Below are 21702 nucleotides of genomic sequence, written 5' to 3'. Positions count from 1 at the left end.
ATATACAAAAAATGCATTGTTAGAATTTATATTTAGAATATATAAAAATATTTTGTTTAAGCAATTTTTTTTTTTTCTAAAATATATTTAAAATATTATTTTCTAAACACATTTGAATAAAAAACATCAAGGAACATTCTTTATAATGTTTCAATGTTTATGCGTTAAACAAAAGCTAAGTAAATTAATACATAAGAATAAATTATGAACCATGTGTTTTGTGGGGAACAATTCCTTCCCAAATGGCATAAATATATTTATATATATTTTTAAAAAGAAAAAAAAAATCTAAATATATTTTCTAACAATGCATTTTCTTTTGTATATTTTTGAAAATCAGTTTTAAAATGACAACTTTACTTTGAAAAAAAAATCATAAATATATAGAGAGCAAAATATATATTTTTTTCAAAGTACATTTACAAATTTAAAACTGATTTTCAAAAAATATACAAAAAATGCATTGTTAGAAAATTTATTTAGAATATATAAAATATTTTATTTTTAACAAATAGTTTTTTGCTTTTAGCTTTTCTAAAATATATTTAAAATATATTTAGGTAGAACACATTTGAATAAGAAACCATAAGGAACATACTTTATGATGTTTCAAAAATATAATATAAATATTGACATGAAATTATTATAAATCTAGGTTTGGTCTCTAAAAGACAATTCCATCCACGTTTACATTTAGCCTAAATGGAAATGTATTTGAAATAAATTTTAGAAATTGTAAAACTAGTCCATTTTGTACTAGTTATGATGAGATGATCGCTTAATATGATGAATTTAGCCATTTATTCACATAAAACACTGATCAGAACATAAAGAGCACATTATATATGTTAAATACATTTTAGAAAATATACTTTATATAAGCTTTACTGTTTACAACACATAATTAGAGTGCATTTAAAATATAACTTGTCCAAGAAAAGAAATCGTAATGAGATAACTAATTTCTAGTGATTTTTCCTATGCGTACACTACCGGATGAACCGCCGTAGTATGGTTTGCATAGTTTATGGTACCTGTCTCAGTAGGGTACACCACCCTAAGCGTAGTTGGCTCAGTGTCTCGCAGCTAAACGAATGTGACACAGTCTTCTAAAGGTTATAGGGAACCTCCTGCTGTTATCGAATGCTAATGATAACCTTTCAGAGTTTGAGACCCCTGCTAACACAGACCCCTCTCATTCACAGGGTGAAAAAGGCAGCAAAGGATTCCCTGGATCGCCTGGCTTTCCTGTAAGTGTACAAACTCCACACATCCAGCAGGAGGAGCATCTCCTTATAGCTCTGCTCCTCAACATCTACAGCCCTTATTAGGGTGGAAAGGATAAAAAAACAACAACAATGTATACCAGTCAGAAATTAAGAAGCAGACTAATTCAGGAGAATTTAAATCAGAATGACAGGAAGAGGAATTGACTGAAATTAAAAATAAAATAAAATAAAGAAGAAGTTACACAACAGAGGATGTTTTGCAACAATTTGTTTCTAGGAAGACAGATTCATAATTTCTAGTTAATTTTAGCCAAGAATATAATATAATATAATATAATATAATATAATATAATATAATATAATATAATATAATATATATATATATATATATATATATATATATATATATATATATATATATATATATAGAGAGAGAGAGAGAGAGAGAGAGAGAGAGAGAGAGAGAGAGAAAGAGAGATAGATATCTTCTGCTCATCAAGGCTGTGTTCATTTGATTAAAAACACAGAAAAAAATTTAATATTGTGAAATATTATTACGATGTAAAACAAGGTTTTTCTATATTAATATACATTAAAATTAAATTTATATTTGTAATTAAAGTTGCATTTTCATCATCATTACTCCAGTCTTCAATGTCACGAGATCCTCCAGAAATCATTCTAATACTCTGATTTATTTTCAATGTTGAAAACAGTTTTGCTGTTAAATATTTTAGTTTTAAAATTATAAATTTACTTTGAAAAAAGAAAAAATCATAGATATTTTCATAAAGATATAGAGAGCAAAATATATTAATTTTTTAAAAGTACATTTACAATTTTAAAACTGATTTTCAAAAATATACAAAAAATGCATTGTTAGAAAATAGATTTAGAATATATAAAAATATTTTGTTTTAACAAATATTTTTTGCTTTTTGAAAATATATTTAAAACATATTCATTTAAAATGATACTTTATTTTTGGATTCTTTGATCAATAAAAGGTTAAAAAGAACAGCATTTATTTAAAATAGAAAGGTTTTCTAACAATACACACTAGTGTTCAAAAGTTTGGAGTCAGCAAATTATTATTCTTTCTTTTTTTTGAAAGAATGTAATACTTTTATTCACCATGGATGTGTTAAATTAATAAAAAGTGATGGCATAGATTTACATTGTTAGCAAATGTATATATTTTAAATAAATGCTGTCATTTCCAACATTGATATTTCTAATAATAAATCAGCATATTAGAATGATTTCTGAAGGATCATGTGAGATTTAAGACTGAGTTTTGAAGAGTTTTGCATCACAGGAATAAATTATATTTTAAAGTCTATTTAAAAAAAAAAAAAAAAAAAAAAAAAAACATTATTTTATATTGTAATAATATTTTGCAATTTTACTGTTTTTTTTATGTATTTTTTGGCCAAATAAATGCAGTCCTGGTGAGCATAAGAGACTTCTTTAAAAAACATTACACGTCTTACTGATCCTAAACATTTGAGCATAGTGTATATATAGTGAGATGTTTAATAATTAGTGTGTCATAATTAGCCATTCGTAATAAAAGATTTGAAACTGCCACATTTGAATACTTTTATCTTGTTTAATCATTTTCCCTTAGCAGAAGAAACTTCTGATTTCTGTGAAAAAGCTCAAATCCCCAGAAACCTTTGTCACAGACACTGACTCACAATCCACTTGTGTGAAATAACAATGTACATCTTTGTCAGTCACACGCTTGAGAAATCTTTGGACTCAATATAGTCAGGTTTCTGAAATAAAAATCTCACTGGTCCATGATATACTCGCAAGCAGTGTTCATCAACATCACCCATTTGCAAATATGACACACTGTATGTGGGTCAAAGATGAATTAAGCATAAAAATAAGTGTAATACTGCTTTAAATTGTTTGTTGTTTTTCCAAAAAAAAAAAAAAAATTATAAAATCTTCTTTTTAATTTAATTGCATTTTTGTTTTTGTTTTTCCCGAGCAAAAAAATTAATATCATACACTTTTGGCTAATTTACAGAAGACACCCACTAAAATTGTATTCAGTGTAACAACTTTTTCGGGCATATTTATAACAAAAATTAATTTATGACATATTAAACAACAAATTACTTAAAATTAATTATTTTAATTAATTGTAATTCTACTTTTTTATATTTGCCACTATCCTAGGTTTTGCCCATTTGTCAGTAAGATTTGTTTTACTCATTTAAAACACAATACAATTTAATATGCTTCCTTATTCTTTTATATATTTTAATATGCACAAATCAGAATAAACATGTTTTCTTTTTACGTATAATTTTTTCATTAATATTGTTACACTGAATGACAATGTAGCATTATTTCAACCAATTTTTTTAGATTATCTTGCTTGTTTCAAGCAAAAAACAAACAAACAAACAAAAAAAACATAGATTTGACTTGTTTTTTCTAAAACAAGAAAATAATTTTTACTTTTCTAGAAAATCCTTCTTGATTTAAAAAAAAGAAATATATATATATATATTTTGGCTGGAAACAAGACAAAAAATTCTAAGCAAGAAAAGCATATTTTTTGCAGTGTACATGGGTCAAAAAAAAAAAAAAATGCTTTTCTTACTTAGATTTTTTTGCCTTGTTTCCAACCAAAATATCTAAAAAAATATCTTTAGACAAGTAAAAATTATTTTCTTGTTTTCAGAAAAAAACAAGTCAAAATGAAGTGAGTTTTTGCTTGAAACATAATCTGCTAAATAATCTGCCAATGGGGTGAGACAAAATAAAACAAGATAATCTTGTTTTCTGTTCGAAATAAGTTTTTTTTGTGCTTATTTTGCCTGTTCTAAGCAAAAAGACTTAATTTCGTCTTGTTTTTTTTCTGAAAATAAGAAAATAATTTTTACTTGTCTAGAAAATCCATCTTGATTTAAGAATTGTTAGATATTTTGGCTGGAAACAAGACAAAAAAAAAATCTAAGTAAGAAAAACATTTTTTGCAGTGTATGGCAGGTAACATATTATTGTACATATAAGGCAATATATCTCAAAAATTACATTTCCGTACTGACAAAGCCATTTAGGTGGAAACATCTTTTCAAATATACTGTTTATAGTTTATATCTACAATCAGAGTATAGTACTAAAGATGCACAAGCAATAAATGATGAGAAAGATCAGCAGGGTTTGGTAACACTCTGCCTCTACTTGAAGAAAAACATCTTCAGCGCTCGCTTGAATGAACTCCTACACAGTATTATAGAGTGAGTATCCGATGTGCCAACACTGAAATGTCCAACTTCAACTCCGCGTCTGTCGGCATGTCTTTACGTGATTCAGTGCAAACACACGCAGGCCTTGAGAATCAGTTGGTGGGGTTTCTCTGGCTGTGGCTTTGAAAAGGCTTTCTTCCCGTCACCTGCTGTGAATACTGAGTCTGTCTGTGTGTTTAATAACTGTTTCCTCTTTTTCTTGTTCCTCCTGAATCAGGGTGAAGTGGGACCGAGGGGCAGCAAAGGAGAGGTTTGTAGAATTACACAACTCCGTTTCTGCCTATTTACGCAAGAAACAAGGTCTCCGCCTCCTAAAGGAAGTAACGTGGGACGCCAGAGCATTTCTGAGCGCTTTGAAGCGTTTACATTTGACAGCTTGACACTTCTGCTAAGCTGGTTTGAGCGCGCTGTCAGAGCAAACCGCCAAACTGCAGGCCGTGTAAACCATGTGCATTTATTATTTTGTGTTTGTGGACAAATCAGTAGCAGACGTATGCAAATCACTCGCTTCCTTTAAGCGAATGTAGTTTTCCTCCAGAGACATTGAATGTTTATTAAATATTTCAGTGCTGTAGGTTTGCTCCTCACTAGAGCTGCACCATTTGCTGTGATTATCTTGACAAATATTGTGATTTAAAGCAACACTATAGAGTTTTTTTACCTTAAAATAATGTTTCCGAACTCGTGTCAGTGGTTCATCAACTCACAACAGGGTGAAACGGCACTTTCGTATTCGCTTTGCGACCCTCTATGGGCCATAACAGCACTATGTAAGTTTGGGTCGTCGGGTAGTGGTTTTGTAGTTCAAATGAGACTACAAAAGCGACTTGCTTTACGGCAAAAAAAAAAACAAAAAAACAATGTCATTATTATGTTTTATTTCGTTTTCATACTTTCATAAAGTCATGCAACATACTCTACCTTGTCACTGGACATCGTTATTTCCAAAGGCGGTCCTGGATAGCCTCCAAACAAATAACGTGCATGTGACGCGACGGTAGGCTAAATTATTTATGACAGCGGTAATAGACAATTTCACTTCCAACCTGTAGAGGGAGCGAAGTTCTTTAGTGTTGCTTTAAAACATTACTGATGCTCAACAGCAAGCATTCAAATCTTACTTATATTTCAGTCATTTTGAATCTGCTTTCATATTATCAGGGTTGAATTACTGAAATGCTATATAAAATGAATATTCTTCTTTTGAGACTAAAATTTCTGAACGCTACTCCTCCTAGAGTTTTAACTCTACAAACTCCAAACCCAGGCCAGATCTGATCTGACTCCAGTTGCTCAACTGATCCGACTTACACTCAGGGAATGTTCAAATGAGCCAAGACTATTCAAACCAACTTCAAAACTCCCACAATCCCTTGAGACTCAATCAAACTGCCCTTCTGTTATATTTCTAATACATTCAAACTCATTCAAACTAACTTGCTAATCATGTTAGCAACATGGTAGTGACATGCTAATCATGCTGGCAACATGCTAGTAACATGCTAATCATGCTAGAATCATGTTAACAAAATGCTAACTTGTTAATCATGCTAACGACTTGCTAGTAACATGCTAATCATGCTAGAAATATGTTAACAACAAATGCTAACTTGTTAATCATGCTAACAACTTGCTAGTAACATGCTAATCATGGTAAAATCATGCTACCAACATGTTAGGAAAAATGCTAATTATGGTAACAACATGCTAGCAACATGATAAAATCATGCTAGTAACATGCTAGCAACAAGGTAGTAACATGCTAATCATGCTAGTAACATGCTAGCAACATGCTTACCGTGATACACTCATGTAAACAACATGCTAATAATGCTGAAAACAGGCTAATACAATGTTAGTAACTTGGTAATCATGCTGGCAACATGGTAGTGACATGGTAATCATGCTAGCAATATTCTAGTAACATGCTAATTATGGTAAAATGTTAGCAACTTGATCATGATAAAATCTTTCTAGCAACATGCTAGTAACATGTTAATCATGCTAGAATCATGTTAACAAAATGCTAACTTGTTAATCATGCGAACAACTTGCTAGTAACATGCTAACCATGCTAGATTCATGTTAACAACATGCTAACTTGTTAATCATGCTAACAACTTGCTAGTAACATGCTAGAATCATGTTAACAACATGCTAACTTGTTAATCATGCTAACAACATGCTAATTATGGTAACAACATGCTAGCAACATGATCATGATAAAATCAAGCTAGTAACTTACTAATCATGCTAGTAACATGCTAGCAACAAAGTAGTAACATGCTAATCATGCTAGTAACATGCTAGCAACATGCTTACCGTGATACACTCATGTAAACAACATGCTAATAATGCTGAAAACAGGCACAATGTTGGTAACTTGGTAATCATGTTAGCAATATGGTAGTGACATGCTAATCATGCTAGTAACATGCTAGCAATATGCTTACCGTGATACACTCATGTAAACAACATGCTAATAATGCTGAAAACAGGCACAATGTTGGTAACTTGGTAATCATGTTAGCAATATGGTAGTGACATGCTAATCATGCTAGCAACATGCTAGTAACATGCTACCATGCTACAACATGTTAATAACTTGCAAATGATGTTAAAAATATGCTAATAACATGCAACATGCTAGTAACATACTAGAAACAGGCTAACACAATTTTTTAACTTGGTAATCATGTTAGCAACAAGCTAGTAACATCGTGATAAAATCATGCTACAATATGTTAGTAACTGATGATGATGGAAATGATGCTAACAATATGCTAGTAACATGCAGCATGCTAGTAACATGTTAATCATGCTAAAAACAGGCTAACAATGTTAGTAACTTGGTAATCATGTTAGCAACAAGCTAGTAACATGCTAATCATGCTTAAATCATGCTACAGCATGCTAGTAACTTGCAAATGATGCTAACAATGTGTTAGTAACATGCAGCATGCCAGTACAATGCTAATCATGGTAAAAACAGGCTAACACAATGTTGGTAACTTGGTAATCATGCTATCAACATGCTAGTAACATGCTAATTATGGTAAGAACATGCTAGCAATATGATGATCTTGATAAAATCATGCTGGCACCATGCTAGTAACATGCTAATTATGCTAGAATCATGCTACAACATGTTAATAACTTGCAAAGTATGCTAACAATATGCTAGTAACATGCAGCATGCTAGTAACATGCTAGAAACAGGCTAACAAAATTTTAGTAACTTGGTAATTATGTTAGCAACATGCTAATCATGCTAGAAACCTGCTAAGAACATGCTTGTAACATGTTAATCATGCTGTAAACATGCTAGCAACACGCTAGTAACTTGCTATCTATCTATAAATCTATCTATCAAACTTTAAGCTTTTAATACTATTTTAAACATCAAACTATTTCAGACTGAAAACAATCAAACTTTTTAAACGTTCTGGTCCGGCTTTCTCAAGCCAACTTAAAGTTTGTCTTGACAAACTTTATCTAGTTGTTGACTAAGGGGCCGTTCACACGCCGCATCTCTTGCACGCTTAAGTTCGTTATTTCAAATGTAGACGCGCGGTATGTGCGCGCAAAATGGAAGCGACGTGGTGCGACACACTCGTTTTTTTCCAGGGGCGTCCGTGCCGCATCGAGATAAAAACATCTCAACTTTTCAGAATGCCGCAAGCGCACTGCAGGTCATGTGACATTAAAACAACCAATTAGCGTCATCCTTTCCCTTAATAACATTGAAAGCACTGGCAAGTTGGAGAAACAGCTTATCATAGCTGTACAGGAATAACCATTTTTAAATAAATTTAATAACAGAGCTACTGCAAGCGATTTTTAATGCTGAAAATCCATTTATCCTTTGCTGAAACTTCCGCGTATTTATGGAGAGCGCAGGTCATGGTTGCTTAGCAACGGCAGACGCCACAGGAGCGCCAGCTACAGAGCGGTTTGGATAGAACAAGAAAGCGGCGCCTAGTGTTTTCCATGCGTTTTTAGGCGCGACATGTGAACGGCCCCTAAAACCACTAACAATTTTTGGTAAACTGAAATAAAGCCAAAAAATAGCTTTTTAAAAAACTTGAATTTGATCAGTTGTGTAGCTTTTACTCTGCTGGTAAATGCAACAGTTTCATTTGGATGATGCATATTGATGCCAGCATGCAGTAGGCTTTAAGTGTGTCGTTTTCAATCTTCTAGAGAGGTACGCCGGGCGAGACCGGGGTCAAAGGTCCTGAGGGTCAGAAGGGAGACATAGGACACGGCGGTGTAGTCGGTCCTCGCGGATTCCCCGGTCAGGACGGTTTGCCAGGATTACCCGGCGCTCCGGGCTTTCCAGGGAAGCCTGTGAGTATCCTTACAATTCTTCCAACTATGCGACAGCAATTAAAATTTTGTTATAGCCACCAGGTCTTTCCTTTTATGAGAAATAAACACGTCTTAAAGTACGGCATGGGCCGGGGCGATGTCAGGATGCATCGTTTGGGCTGATGCATGAAAAGCTTTATGAAAGAAACCACAAGGCCTGAGGTCAAGGCTGTGTAATTGAGTTTCCTTTTTATGTTTCTTCCTTTATTATCTGTGAAGCCTTATCATTTCTTTGAGAGCTCTATGTGTTTTTCATGTACCAACACCATCTAATGAGTGACTCAATATGTGTTTCAGGGTAAGCCTCCCTCAGAGGACTACTTAATAAAACTCTGTGGGGACATTTTGAGAAGTGAGTATCCGACCTTGTTCAAGGTCATTATTCTCTGGAGAACAAAGAGCCCAAGGAGATTTTCCTTTTCCCTTTTTTTAAAACGAACAAGCCTGATATGTAAGGAGCCAAGAATAGCATGCGGCGTCCAATTAAAGCTGTTAGATAAAAGCAAAGTTCACTAGAAAGGAGCTTTTGTTACGGAAACTTGCTGAGCTATCAGAGTTTTTACAGTTTGCTTTGAATTAAAGGGGTCATATCGTACATTCTGTTATCATTACTTTTTTCCCTGTGGTCCACTTAGAAACCTAGTGAGCCGCCTCATTGCATATTGTCTACATGTGGCCTAATCATCACGGAAACTTCTCAGTGACTGATCTGAAGTACTGTACTTTGTCAGCAACTCCACAGATGTTTTTATTATGAGGAGACAACTTTTCCAATGGAGTCAATGTTCATCTTGAATCGTGTGTGCCTCGATAACCCAACACACTATAGCCTTGGAGTTGTATTATAGTTAAATTGTTTGTGGATATCACAAAAAAACGGAAACAGAATCCTAGCTGACACAAAATTGCCTGTGACTTCTGTTATATGGAGAAAACTACAAAAACAGATTAATCCAAAGTGAAGTTTAACGGCAAACAAACTGAAGGTTAGCCAATGTATGATGCCATAAATCAAAATGAAATAAGTATACCAACAGTGTTGGGAGTAACGCATTACAAGTAACACAAGTTACGTAATAATGTTACTTTTTCCAAGTAACTAGTAAAGTAACGCATTATTTTTTAATTGACAAGAAAATATCTGAGTTACTTTTTCTAATAAGTAACGCCAGTTACTTTCCCCCCATTTACTGATTAAAAGCTCTCCTGTCCCCATGTTGAGAGAAATTGTGAGTAAGATGTTTTTTTTTTTTTTTAATATTTAAGATGTTACTTTAGTACTTCAGTGTTCCTCAAAATGAATAAAAACAGTCAAATTCAATGCACACCTGCAATAATTAAATGTTAAATTATACAAACATTCTTTATGTATTTAATCCTGTTTTATTAACCGATGTCTTTGCTGCCGACCTTCGATGATCCAATTCATCCATGCTAATAAGCAAAAATTACTCAAGATAATCTAACGTTTGTTTTCCTTTTTTATTGCTGAAGAGTTGACATTTGTTCTTCTGCGGTCTACTGTACAGACGTCAGTTTACTTTTCTCTAAGCCTGAGGCTTTTGTGCTTTTACATTTGACAAAAATAGAACTTATATTTAAGTTTTATATTAAATATTTTAAGCTTTATATTAAAAAACAAACAAGCAAGCCCTGCCCAGATTTAAAAAGTAATGCAAAAGTAACGTAACACATTACTTTCCAATAAAAAGTAACTAAGAAATGTAATTTGTTACTTTTTTTTAGGAAGTAACTCGATATTGTAATGCATTACTTTTAAAAGTAACTTTCCCCAACACTGTATACCAACATACATTTGTGCAAAATCCCCCAAAGTGTACATAAACATACAATTCCCTTCATTTGCCAGCTGAAATGACCACTAGTGGCAGTAAAACACCACACCACACATATTTTGATTGCAGGGGCATATTCTTAATTAAAAAAATACTTTTTTAAATAGAATTTCTTGTGCAATACTATGTTATGAATTCAAAACATTTTACTGTAAGGCACAATTTGAAAACTAATACATTTGACATTTGCATCACATATCCAGCTCCATATGTAACCATATTAGATTTCCTTTTATCAATTTTGGATAAAACTAAACATGCTTTTAGCGCCACTCACTGGACATTTCACTTTGAAAGTGTCAAAAACATGCAAGACGCAAGATAATATCACTTTGCAGAAGTTTTGCATACATTTTGAATGACCCTGGATTTACAAATGCACAACTTTTCTGTTGCCTTGTTGGATTTATTTTTCTTCACTTGACTCTTGGAACACAGCAGTATTAGTCACACTTCTTTTTTTGGCACAAAACAGTCTCATGATTTTTCTTAAGACCATTTTCTTCCCTTTTTCCAATTCTTAGTATTAAACTGAATTTAAATGTTTTGCCATTGCAACATTGACTCTGTAATAAACTCTTTCTTATATATCAAGATGTATGTCTAAGTTAAATGGATAAGCAAGAAAAAAAAAAGTTTGGTGTCATTCTCTTCACCGGTTGTTGATTGGATGGAGGTTGATCTAAATGCAAGCTTGAAGAAATCCTGCAAACATGACCAGACAGACTGTTGTTTCACTAGAAGATTATGAAATTTTGATTAAAATTTAGTTTGCATTTAAATGCATGGACAAATCACTTATAGTGAAGATGCATATGAAAATAAATGTGGTAAACGTTGATAGGATGTAAAAATGAAGGAAGTTTTGATTTCTCATTGCTGTTCAGTAATCTCCACTGTGATGCATCTATATCAGATCAGCTGCCGCAGCTCCTGCAGATGATGAGCCCTCAGCGCTGTGAACCCTGTGAGACCATTAAAGGACCCCCGGGACCCCCTGGAGCTCAAGGCCCTAAAGGGTCCATCGGGCCCCCTGGCTATCCCGGCAGACATGGCGCTCAGGGCTACCAAGGACCTCCGGGCATCCAAGGACCTCCAGGAGTCAAAGGTAACACAGGCGTCTGGCTGTAACATTTCAGATTATGTAAATGGATTTGGCTTTGGGTTTGTATTTTAATTGCATAACATGTTTGGCACTCTTTTAGGGGACACGGGCCTACGGGGAATTAAGGGCAATAAAGGAGAGAGCAGACCAGGATACCCAGGGCCTCCTGGAGACACAGGTACGATGGCGTCACTACATTTTTATATAAAATGCATTATGGGGGTTAATGTTTAAATGCGTCTGTTATCTGTTATGTGGCAGATGTAAATGCATATGCAGCGTTTGGGAATGAATCTTGTGTAACTGTCACATTGTGTATTCCCTCAACGCCAACAGGGATCCAAGGTCCTCGCGGCAGTGATGGCATTGGTATTCCGGGTCCTCCGGGATTCCCGGGTAAATCCGGGGCTCCGGGCATTCCGGGGAAGCAAGGTCCTCAAGGGCCGGCCGGCGTGTGCGACATGTCCATCTGCTACCAGTCCTATAACCTCAGGGATGAACGCTACAGTAAAGGGCCCGATTTCTAACATGCATTTGAGAGAACACATGGGCTCAGCTCTTGGACTGCCAGAAGCGCCGCAGCAAATCCAGAGGAATTTACTGACATGGCTTTGGATATTGTCTCTGTGCATTTATGGTGCAATGAAACATCAGTGGCCTGTAGATGAACGACGGCCATTAGAGTGAAATTTAAAGACACAAAACCTACCTTTCAATGCATGAAGCGTTGGTGCATAAACACCTTTAACGCAAGGGTGTGTGCAAAAGGTAATTTGCTAAATAATTCTTTAAAGGATCATTTACTCACCCCCTTGTCTTCGAGGATGCGTCTTTCTTTCTTCAATCGATAAGAAATTGTGACCCTGGACCACAAAACCAGTCTTAAGTCGCTGGGGTATGTTTGTAGCAATAGCCAAAAATACATTGCATGGGTCAAAATTATAGATTTTTCTTTTATGCCAAAAATCATTAGGAAATTAAGTAAAGATCATGTTCCATGAAGATTTTTTGTAAAATTCCTACTGTAAATGTATCAAAATGTAATTTTTGATTAGTAATATGCATTGTTAAGAACCTAATTTGGACAACTTTAAAGGTGATTTTCTCAGGATTTTGATTTTTTTGCATCCTCAGATTCCAGATTTTCAAATAGATGTATCTCGGCCAAATATTGTCCTATCCTAACAAACCATACATCAATAGAAAGCTTATTTACTGAGCTTTCATATTATATATACATCTCAGTTTTGTAAAATTTAATCTTATGACTGGTTTTGTGGTCCAGGGTCACAATTATGTTTTTCGACATGAACCGGAATATACAGAGTTCACTCAGAGCTGCGCAAGATGGGCATTTGAGATTAAATATATATAAATTGTCAATTTGTTTAGAAATTGACTAGATAAAAAACTTATTCCTCGGCTGGTATTGTTTAGAGCCCTTTGAAGCTGCATTTAAACTTTTTTTTTAAAAGAAGAAATTCTGAAATGTTTTCCTCAAAAAACATAATTTCTATCAAACGAAGAAAGAAAGACATGAACATCTTGGAATGACAACAGGGTGAGGACATTATCTGTAAATTTCTGTTCTGAAAGTGAACAACTTTAAGTGGATACTGTAGATGTTAATGTGCCAAACATAAATATTTATCAAAATTAATACTATTTTGCTGCCGAACAAGGAACGTTGCAACATGATATGAGATGCAATAATAAAAACATTAGTTTGTTTGTGGTTTGGTACTAATGAGGTTAGGAATAAATGGTTTTATTACTTCAGGGACAGACTTCATGTTTCTGTTTGTTTTTTGGCGAAGATGTCTTCAGTTTTGTTTTTAACTGTACTTGGCTGATAATCTTAGATTGGACAGCTTTTTTTAGACATAGCAGCTATCAGAGTTTCATATTTAATTGAAATAGCTGGCTAGGTTGATTTAATAAATAGCATAAGAAATTGTTCTTTTATTATGGACATATTTGTGTATTTTTAATTTTTATTTTTTGCACTGCCTGAGGGGAAGAAGAAATGCACACTAACCTCACTGAATATAATTCCATTAAAGAAATGAACACAAACCATTATTATCAAAATTTGTCAATTTTATGTGTGTTCAGGAACTCATAATGGATTTTATTCTTCTCTTTTGGCAGTAAAAGTAAGCTACACTCTTAAAAATAAAGGTGCTTTAAAGGGTTCTTCACAGTGATGCCATAGAAGAACCATTTTTGGTTCCACAAAGAAACATTCAGTCAAAGGTTCTTTAAAGATCCATCTCTTTCTTACCTTTTCATAATCTGAAGAACCTTCTTTTGCCACAAAGAGCCTTTTGTGAAACAGAAAGATCCTTAAAAGGTTGTTTATAGAACCATTTAGACAAAAAAGGTTCCTCTATGGCATCAAGAAGCACCTTTATTTTTAAGAGTGCAAGGTACAAGATACAAATCTGACAGATGTAATTATTCTAAATATTGTTTTTGTTACATTATTACTTTCTTTTAGTGAAATCTTGAATAAACTGATATCACATTTTTTTCTTTTATCACAATATAATCGTTTACTCCAACATTCAGCTCTAATCTATTGTTTTATCCACTCGTTGTATTTTAATTTCACAAATCTTTGGGAAATGTTTAACATGGTGCAATTAATTTATCTCTTAGAGCTCTAACAATGACTTTGTTCAAATAAAACATAATGAACACTTTGTGGTTGGTCTGTGGTCTCTACGTATGCTCTCAAGGCTTCCAAAGCATGTTGAGTCTTGAAATAATTCTGACGTCAAATAAAAAGGAAGTAGAGGAAGATTTCAAGATATGATTCAGATTTTTACAGCTGTAGACTGACACGCATCCTCTGCTGCCGCTCCGCCTTAGAAGGCTGTAGTTTCTATTAATGAACTCGCCAGACAGACAGTGAACATCTCTGAGGTAAGTCTACAATCTCTACTAACTTATAATAATTTATCCAACCTTTCATTTAAACGATCTCGCTCAATCCCGCAGGTTGTTGGTAACCACCAAGATGGAAACGCCTTACACAACACCAGAGGTTTATGAGGACTATGCAGAGATTGCCAATGTGTCAACTGGTGTGTGCAACACCATCGAAATCAACAATTTCTGCAAAAATGTTCTCCCACACTTATACTACATCATCTTTATCGCCAGCGTTATTGGCAATGGAGTGGTTCTTCTCGTCCTCTACAAGTTCGAAAAGCTTAATACGGTCACAAATATATTTTTGATCAACCTGGTGGCCTCCAACATCATCGTCACCCTTACGTTCCCATTCCAGGCCGTTCATTATTCCAGCCAGTGGATCTACGGAGAGGCTCTTTGTAAACTGGTGAATGGCGCCGACTATCTAGGCTTCTACAGCTCCATCCTCTTCCTCACCCTCATGACGTTCGACCGCTACCTAGCCGTGGTCCATTGTGTGGTGGCCAACAAACAACGCAGAAGCTGCTACGCTGCCGTGCTGTCAGCAATCGTCTGGATTATTAGCCTCCTCGCCAGCCTCGAACCCTTCATCTATTTCACGGTTGAAGAATATCCGATAGATGGACTTGTGTGTGAAGACGAGAGGTCGAAGAATTCCCCTTGGAAAGTCTTCAGCCTCTATAAGCAGTTTGTGCTGTTTTTTATCCTGCCGTTGATTGTTTTTGTCTACTGCTATTTCAGAATAACCCTAACCGTCCTGGCCACACGGATGGTAGGCAAACATCGCACCGTACGGCTCATTTTCGTCATCGTCTTGATGTTTTTCACATTTTGGAGCCCGTATAACATTATAATGATGATCAACGAGCATCAGGATCCTATGCAGTGCAACAGCAGGCTTGTTTACGCAGAATACGTCACTAGTAGCTTCGCACGCTTGTATTTCTGCATTAACCCTGTGTTTTACACCTTCTTGGGAAGAAAGTTTCAGAATCATGTCCGGGGAGTGTTAGTGAGTCAGGTCCCATGTTTATCGGAGCGGATCAGCGTCAGCTTGAGTAGCAGAAATTTGGCTTAAGCGCTGTGCTTTTAGACTATTCCTGCTTTTATTCTCCATGTCTTTACAGAAAAAAGTGCAATGAACTATAGTCTTGAAAATAAAAATGCTTCATGATGCCATAGAAGAACCTTTTTGTCTAAATGGTTCCTTAAAGAACCCTTTAAGATCCGAAGAACCTTTTTGTTTCACAAAAGGTTCTTTGTGGCAAAGAAGGTTCTTCAGATTATAAAAAGTTAAGAAATGGTTCTTTAAAGATCCTTTGGCTTAATGGTTGTTTATAGAACCAAAAACATTGGCATTGCACCTTAATTTTTAAGAGTGTAGATGCTGAGGAAGTTGATGTATATACAGTAGAGTACAGTAACTAATGTGATTTCATTGATATTTATAGATTTTTATGTTTCACTTATTTACTGATTTGTTTCTCTCTCTCTGTGTTGCTGTTAACTCTTTTGTGCATATTTTTAATCAAAATGTTTGCGACCTATGTCCTTTTTGTGGAAAAAAGAAAAAAAATGTTCATTGTTTTATGGAGTGTGCAAGAATTTCTTACATTATTGTTTGATAAGTTAAATTAAGTTTTTACAGTTCAGAGTTTTATTCTTGGGCAGTGTTGGGGAAAGTTACTTTTTAAAGTAATGCGTTACAATATTGAGTTACTCCCTAAAAAAGTAACTAATTACGTTACTTATTTACTTTTTATGGAAAGTAATGCGTTACGTTACTTTTGTGTTACTTTTTAAATCTGGGCAGGGCTTGCTTGTTTGTTTTTAATATAAAAAGTAGTATTTTTGTCAAATGTAAAAGCCTTTTCACAGCAAAAGCCCCAGGCTTAGAGAAAAGTAAATTGACGTCTGTACAGTAGACCGCAGAAAAACAAATGTCAACTCTTCAGTGATAAAAAAAGGAAAACAAATGTTAGATTATCTTGAGTCATTTTTGCTTATCAGTATGGATGAATTGGATCATCGAAGGTCAGCAGCAAAGACATCGGTTAATAAAATGGGATTAAATACATAAAGGATATTTGTATTATTGAACATATTTAATTATTGCAGGTTTGCGTTGAATTTGACTGTTTTTATTCATTTTGAGGAATACTGTATCTGTTTTCTTTAGTGAGTGAGATTATTTTTTTGCATGTTGACATTTATTCTAGAACTAAAGTAACTTCTTACTTAAAATTTCTCTCAACATGGGGACAGGAGAGCTTTTAATTAATAAATGAGGGGAAAAAGTAACTCAGATATTTTCTTGTCAATTAAAAGTAATGTGTTACTTTACTAGTTACTTGGAAAAAGTAATATTACGTAACTATCCGTTACCCCCAACACTATTCTTGGGTATCAATATTTAGCAAAAAACAAGATAAAATGTCAACCTTTTAAAATTTAATTTTAGGTAAAGCAAAAATGGAAGTAAATATAAGCAGAAGAAATAAAATTGAAGGGTTTGAAGGATGTGAAGTTGTGTGTGTGTGTGTGTGTGTATATATATATATATGTATATATATAATCTGATAAAAGCAAGAGTGTGGGTTGATTTTAAATAAAAAAATTAAAGATGATGAAAGACTTGAGTTTTTCAAGTGGTGTTACAAAGATGCTGTTTGCTCTGATGTAGAACTTTTATTTTTTTCTTGTTTGTTACAGTGATTGATGCCAACAGCTTTTTTTTTTTTTTTTGCTTGAACCATTATTGTATTAGAACTATTTTGAGATTATAAATTGTGAAATAAATGTTTGCTTAAAAAATATTTCTCTATGTGTTTACACAGCACATTTGCTGTTAAGTCTTTTGTGCATATTATTAATCCAATTGTTTGCAACCTATGTCCTTTTTGTGGAAAAAATAAACATTTTTTTCATTGTTTTATGGAGTGTACAAGACAAGGTTTTTATTAGATTTTCTTGCATTGTTGTTTGGTAAGTTAAATAAAGTTTTTACAGTTCAGTTTTATTCTTGGGTATCAATATTTAGCAAAAACAGGATAAAAGGTCAACTTGTACATTTCATTGTAGTTGAAGTAAAACTTTCAGAAGCAGAAGGAATACATTTGAAGGGTTAGAAGGATGTGTAGTTGTATCTATTTAAAAATCAGTTGTTCTTGTATTAGAACTATTTTGAGATTATACAAGTTGTTTAATTGAACAATCTGATAAAAATGTAAAAATTATTTTAAATTTTAAAGATGAAAGACTTGAGTTTCTTTTCAAGTCAGTGGTGTTACAATGATGCTGTTTGCTCTGTTGTAGAAGAACTTTTATTTTTTTCTCGTTTGTTACGATGATTGATGCGTATATCAACTTCGTTTGAAACATTATTGTATTTGAATTATTTTGAGATTATAAAAGTTGAGTAATAAAATAAAAACTTAAAAACTCTCTCTGAGTTTAGTTTCAGGGTTATTATAGCTAACCAAACCCATAAAATATTTCAGCTTATTTCTCTAATTTGATGTGTTAAAAACTTATACAGACATAAAACACCTCAAAAAGCTCTCAAAAACCTTAAAGTAATAAATAATTTAATTTCTAAAACTTAAAAAAATTAAAAGAAAACAAAATACAAAACAAAACTAATTCAGATAACTATAATTGTATCCAAGTGATACTAAGTAAGTAGTTTAAACTCTCATTGCAGCATTAAAATGATTTCTGAAATAGCTGGAATCTAAAAGAATGTAGGGTCTCAAGAAGCATTTATTTTAACTGGACACCCTGCTGTCTCATTTTGAGGTGGGTTGCATTTGTCAGCCGCATACGTGATCAATGTCTCGTTTCATAAAAGTAATCATCTTTTTATTCTTCCTGAGGCTTAAATGTCTGTAATGTCTTTCTTTGGGAGAGAGCACTGCAGTGATAATGTGTTTTTGCAGATCAGTCCGTAAGTTTGCATCATGCTTGGTCTTTTCACAAAAACCCAATAGGATTTTCCCATTGGCTTTGGATTATTGCTCTGTGATCAACAGAAGTTTATGATTCTTACACATTTTGTTCATCAGAATAATCGGCAGAAGTAAAAAGCTAAACATAGGCCGTAAACCCAAAAAAATGACTTCAACATAACCACTCTTTTTTAGTCTTTATAAAATCATTTTCATTGAAAGTTTAAGATTATGGTTAGAAATTATAAACACAGTGAGACTGTGAGTAAAATAGTTTTTGTCTCCGACAACCTCTGTAGTATCACACTTGTTACAGCCTTTTTCAAGACAAGTAAAGACTTAAAAAATGAGCAATAAAATCACAAGAAGGTTTAACTGATGCATTTTGTCATAGAATTAAACATGAACATATCTTGAGTTTCTGTATTCCAGGCATTGATCTAAAAATCCATTCAACCAACCATTATCTTCTAAAAGACTGGACTGGAGGTGCTATACTATGCAACTGGGTCATTCCATGTTAACTCAATCAGAGGTCCCCGGCTTAAATCTTTGATTTTGCACATATTTTTTTCTGAAGAAAATAGACATGTATAGTGATAAAAGCCAAAATATTAAATTTCATGGATGAATATTTACAGAGTAATCCACTATTTTGTAGAGGGAGGTCAAAATGGCAATTTTCACCTGAGATTCAGAGTCAAGTTACAGGGGGGTAAAAATGACTTCAGAAAGATGGCAGCATCATTATCTTATTTTTACACAGAGATTGGTAGTTCTATTAGTAAAATATGTTGACTTTAGCAATCTTTGTTGGATTATGTCCCAATGGTGACCTTGCAAATTTGGGGAAACAGCACTTTTGAAGTTTTTCTCCAAAGTTTGCATGCCTGTAACTCAAGAAGTATTAAAGATATCCTAATGCCCTTTTAGATATTGGGTCTTGACAAGCTTTCCTTTTGGCATCTTAATTCTTAATGCCCTATGAGATTTTGATCCAGAGATATTGGAACTTCATTATGGCTCCAGGAGTAAATCATTAAAATGCACACATTTTTGGTGGTCAAAAAACAAATGTGGGTCAGTTTGAAAAAAAAAAAAAAAAAAAAAAGACTTTTTTTCTCTTAAAAAGGAATGTCTGAAGAACAAATAAGTAGTAAACTTTACTTTTAGAATTTTATTTTTCAAAGCCCTACATCATTCATTCCCAGAGATATGGGGATCTCAATGAGGCTCCATGTCCTGATTGTACTGTAGAATGTTACCCATTTTCAGTGGAAAAAAACAAAACAAAACAAATGTGGGTCAGTTTGAAAAAAAAATATATATATAAAATATGATGCTTCTTTTAAAGGGGAATGTCTGAGGAACAAATCATGTTAAAACTAGAGATGTATCTTGTTTCTTTCTCAGGGAAACAAGATACAATATATGTAGGGCCTTGAAAATTAGGATTTCAAAAGAAAAGTTTATTAACAATTAGAATCTAAAAATATAACTAAATGAGTTATAGGCACACAAATTTTGGAAAAAGAATATTTATGTCACTCAGACTGGTATGTTCAATGCAGTTGTCTTGACAGAAAGAAAAAAGATACATCTCTAGTTTTAACATTATTTGTTCTTCAGACATTCCTCTTTAAAATAAAAGTATCATGTTTTTTTTTTTTTCTCAAACTGACCCACATTTGGTTTTTGACCAATGAAAATGTGAAAAAATTTAACAATTTACTCCTGGAGTCATATTGAATCTCATAGGACATTAAATATAAAGATGTCGAAAGGAAAGTTTGTGAACTTTGGCGTAACTTGAATAGTGCTGTTTCCATTGGCACATAATGCAACAAAGATGGCTAAAGTCAGCAGATTTTACTAATAGAGCTACCAATCTCTGTGTAAAAATAAAATTATGATGCTGCCATCTTTCTAAAGTCATTTTTATCCCCCTTAAACTTGACTTTTGAGTGAAAATTGGCATTTTGACCTTCCTCTACAAAATAGTGGATTATTCAGTAAATATTCATCCATGACATTTAGTATTTTGACTTTTATCACTAGGCATATCTATCTTTCCTCATATTAGCAAAATCAAAAAAAATGATCAGGGGAATTTCTTAAATTTGGTTGATTTTACACAGAATTGCCCAACTTGTCTTTCACAGCTGCGTTCAAGTCTCACGTCTTTTGTAGAATCTTGCATGACAAAGTGTTCAAAAAAGTCTTGTGTGTTTCATGGTTTAATGCAGAAATGTTTTATATGAGCACTGTAGGTCCCACGAATGTATTTTAAATCAGATACATGCAAAGCATTTCAAGGAAATAACTACTGAAGAATACTACATAGTGGAATAAAGTCAGCCTATAGATTCAATCAATCTATGGTCCACATCCATACAGTAAAGCTGTAAATCCTCGGTTTTATATGCTGTCCATATTTATAATGTATGTATTGGCTTGTATCCAGCCAAGAAAAAAAGTCTCCTAGAGCCACACTGTGTGATTATGAATTTGTGAATGGATCAAAAATTCTGCATTAATATTGAATAGTAGTAGCATGTCTTTCATATGATTGAGTAATATGAATTCTGCTTCATGTGTTACTACACGGCTCGAACTGATTCTACTTCATATGGTTTTTCCCTTTGACCCTTTAGAATTTAAGGTTTGTGATCATGAGTACAAACTGATTAAATTAAGTCATCGTCTTCAAGGCCAGAGTCAAACTGCATTGCCGTGATGCATCTGCATGCCTGAGATCTTTGACATGTGTAACATATTCTTAAGTCAGCTGCTTTGAGAGATAATGTATTTAATTTGAAAGCATAATAAATTACTTTTGACAACTCATTCAATTTAGATATATATTTCTAAACATTGATTGCTTTATTATGCATTTAAATTTAATTATTTTTATATCAAATTTATTTCTGCGATCAAAGCTGATTTTTTTCAGCACTATTACTCCAGTAAACAGCTTAATAT

General features: G+C 33.4%; 2 protein-coding genes across 2 annotated transcripts in view; both read left to right on the top strand.

The window, feature by feature from the left end:
* The window catches only part of LOC141300200 (uncharacterized), a 77476-nt gene extending 62948 nt beyond the window's left edge, over positions 1-14528 (top strand). The window contains exons 22-28 of the mRNA XM_073830534.1: positions 1206-1250; positions 4719-4751; positions 8705-8851; positions 9170-9224; positions 11645-11836; positions 11934-12011; positions 12170-14528. Coding sequence (XP_073686635.1) covers positions 1206-1250; positions 4719-4751; positions 8705-8851; positions 9170-9224; positions 11645-11836; positions 11934-12011; positions 12170-12360 — 741 coding nt within the window. The 3' untranslated portion in view covers positions 12361-14528. The remainder of the gene's footprint in view (positions 1-1205; positions 1251-4718; positions 4752-8704; positions 8852-9169; positions 9225-11644; positions 11837-11933; positions 12012-12169) is intronic.
* Positions 14529-14849: 321 nt separating this feature from the next.
* Positions 14850-15981, top strand: LOC141300933 (C-C chemokine receptor type 5-like). The gene has a single exon (XM_073831218.1). The coding sequence runs from the start codon at positions 14856-14858 to the stop codon at positions 15849-15851; it is 996 nt and encodes a 331-aa protein (XP_073687319.1). The 5' UTR covers positions 14850-14855; the 3' UTR covers positions 15852-15981.
* Positions 15982-21702: the final 5721 nt, after the last annotated feature.

This window comes from Garra rufa, chromosome 24, assembly GCF_049309525.1.
Source record: "Garra rufa chromosome 24, GarRuf1.0, whole genome shotgun sequence".
NCBI classification, from domain to species: domain Eukaryota; kingdom Metazoa; phylum Chordata; class Actinopteri; order Cypriniformes; family Cyprinidae; genus Garra; species Garra rufa.
The sequence above is the reverse complement of the archived record's forward strand: the minus strand, read 5'-3'. Positions and strand labels throughout refer to the sequence as shown.

What these genes read in the sequence shown, in the direction of transcription:
- LOC141300933 (XM_073831218.1), top strand. Translation starts at nt 14,856, where the DNA reads ATGGAAACGCCTTACACAACACCAGAGGTTTATGAGGACTATGCAGAG.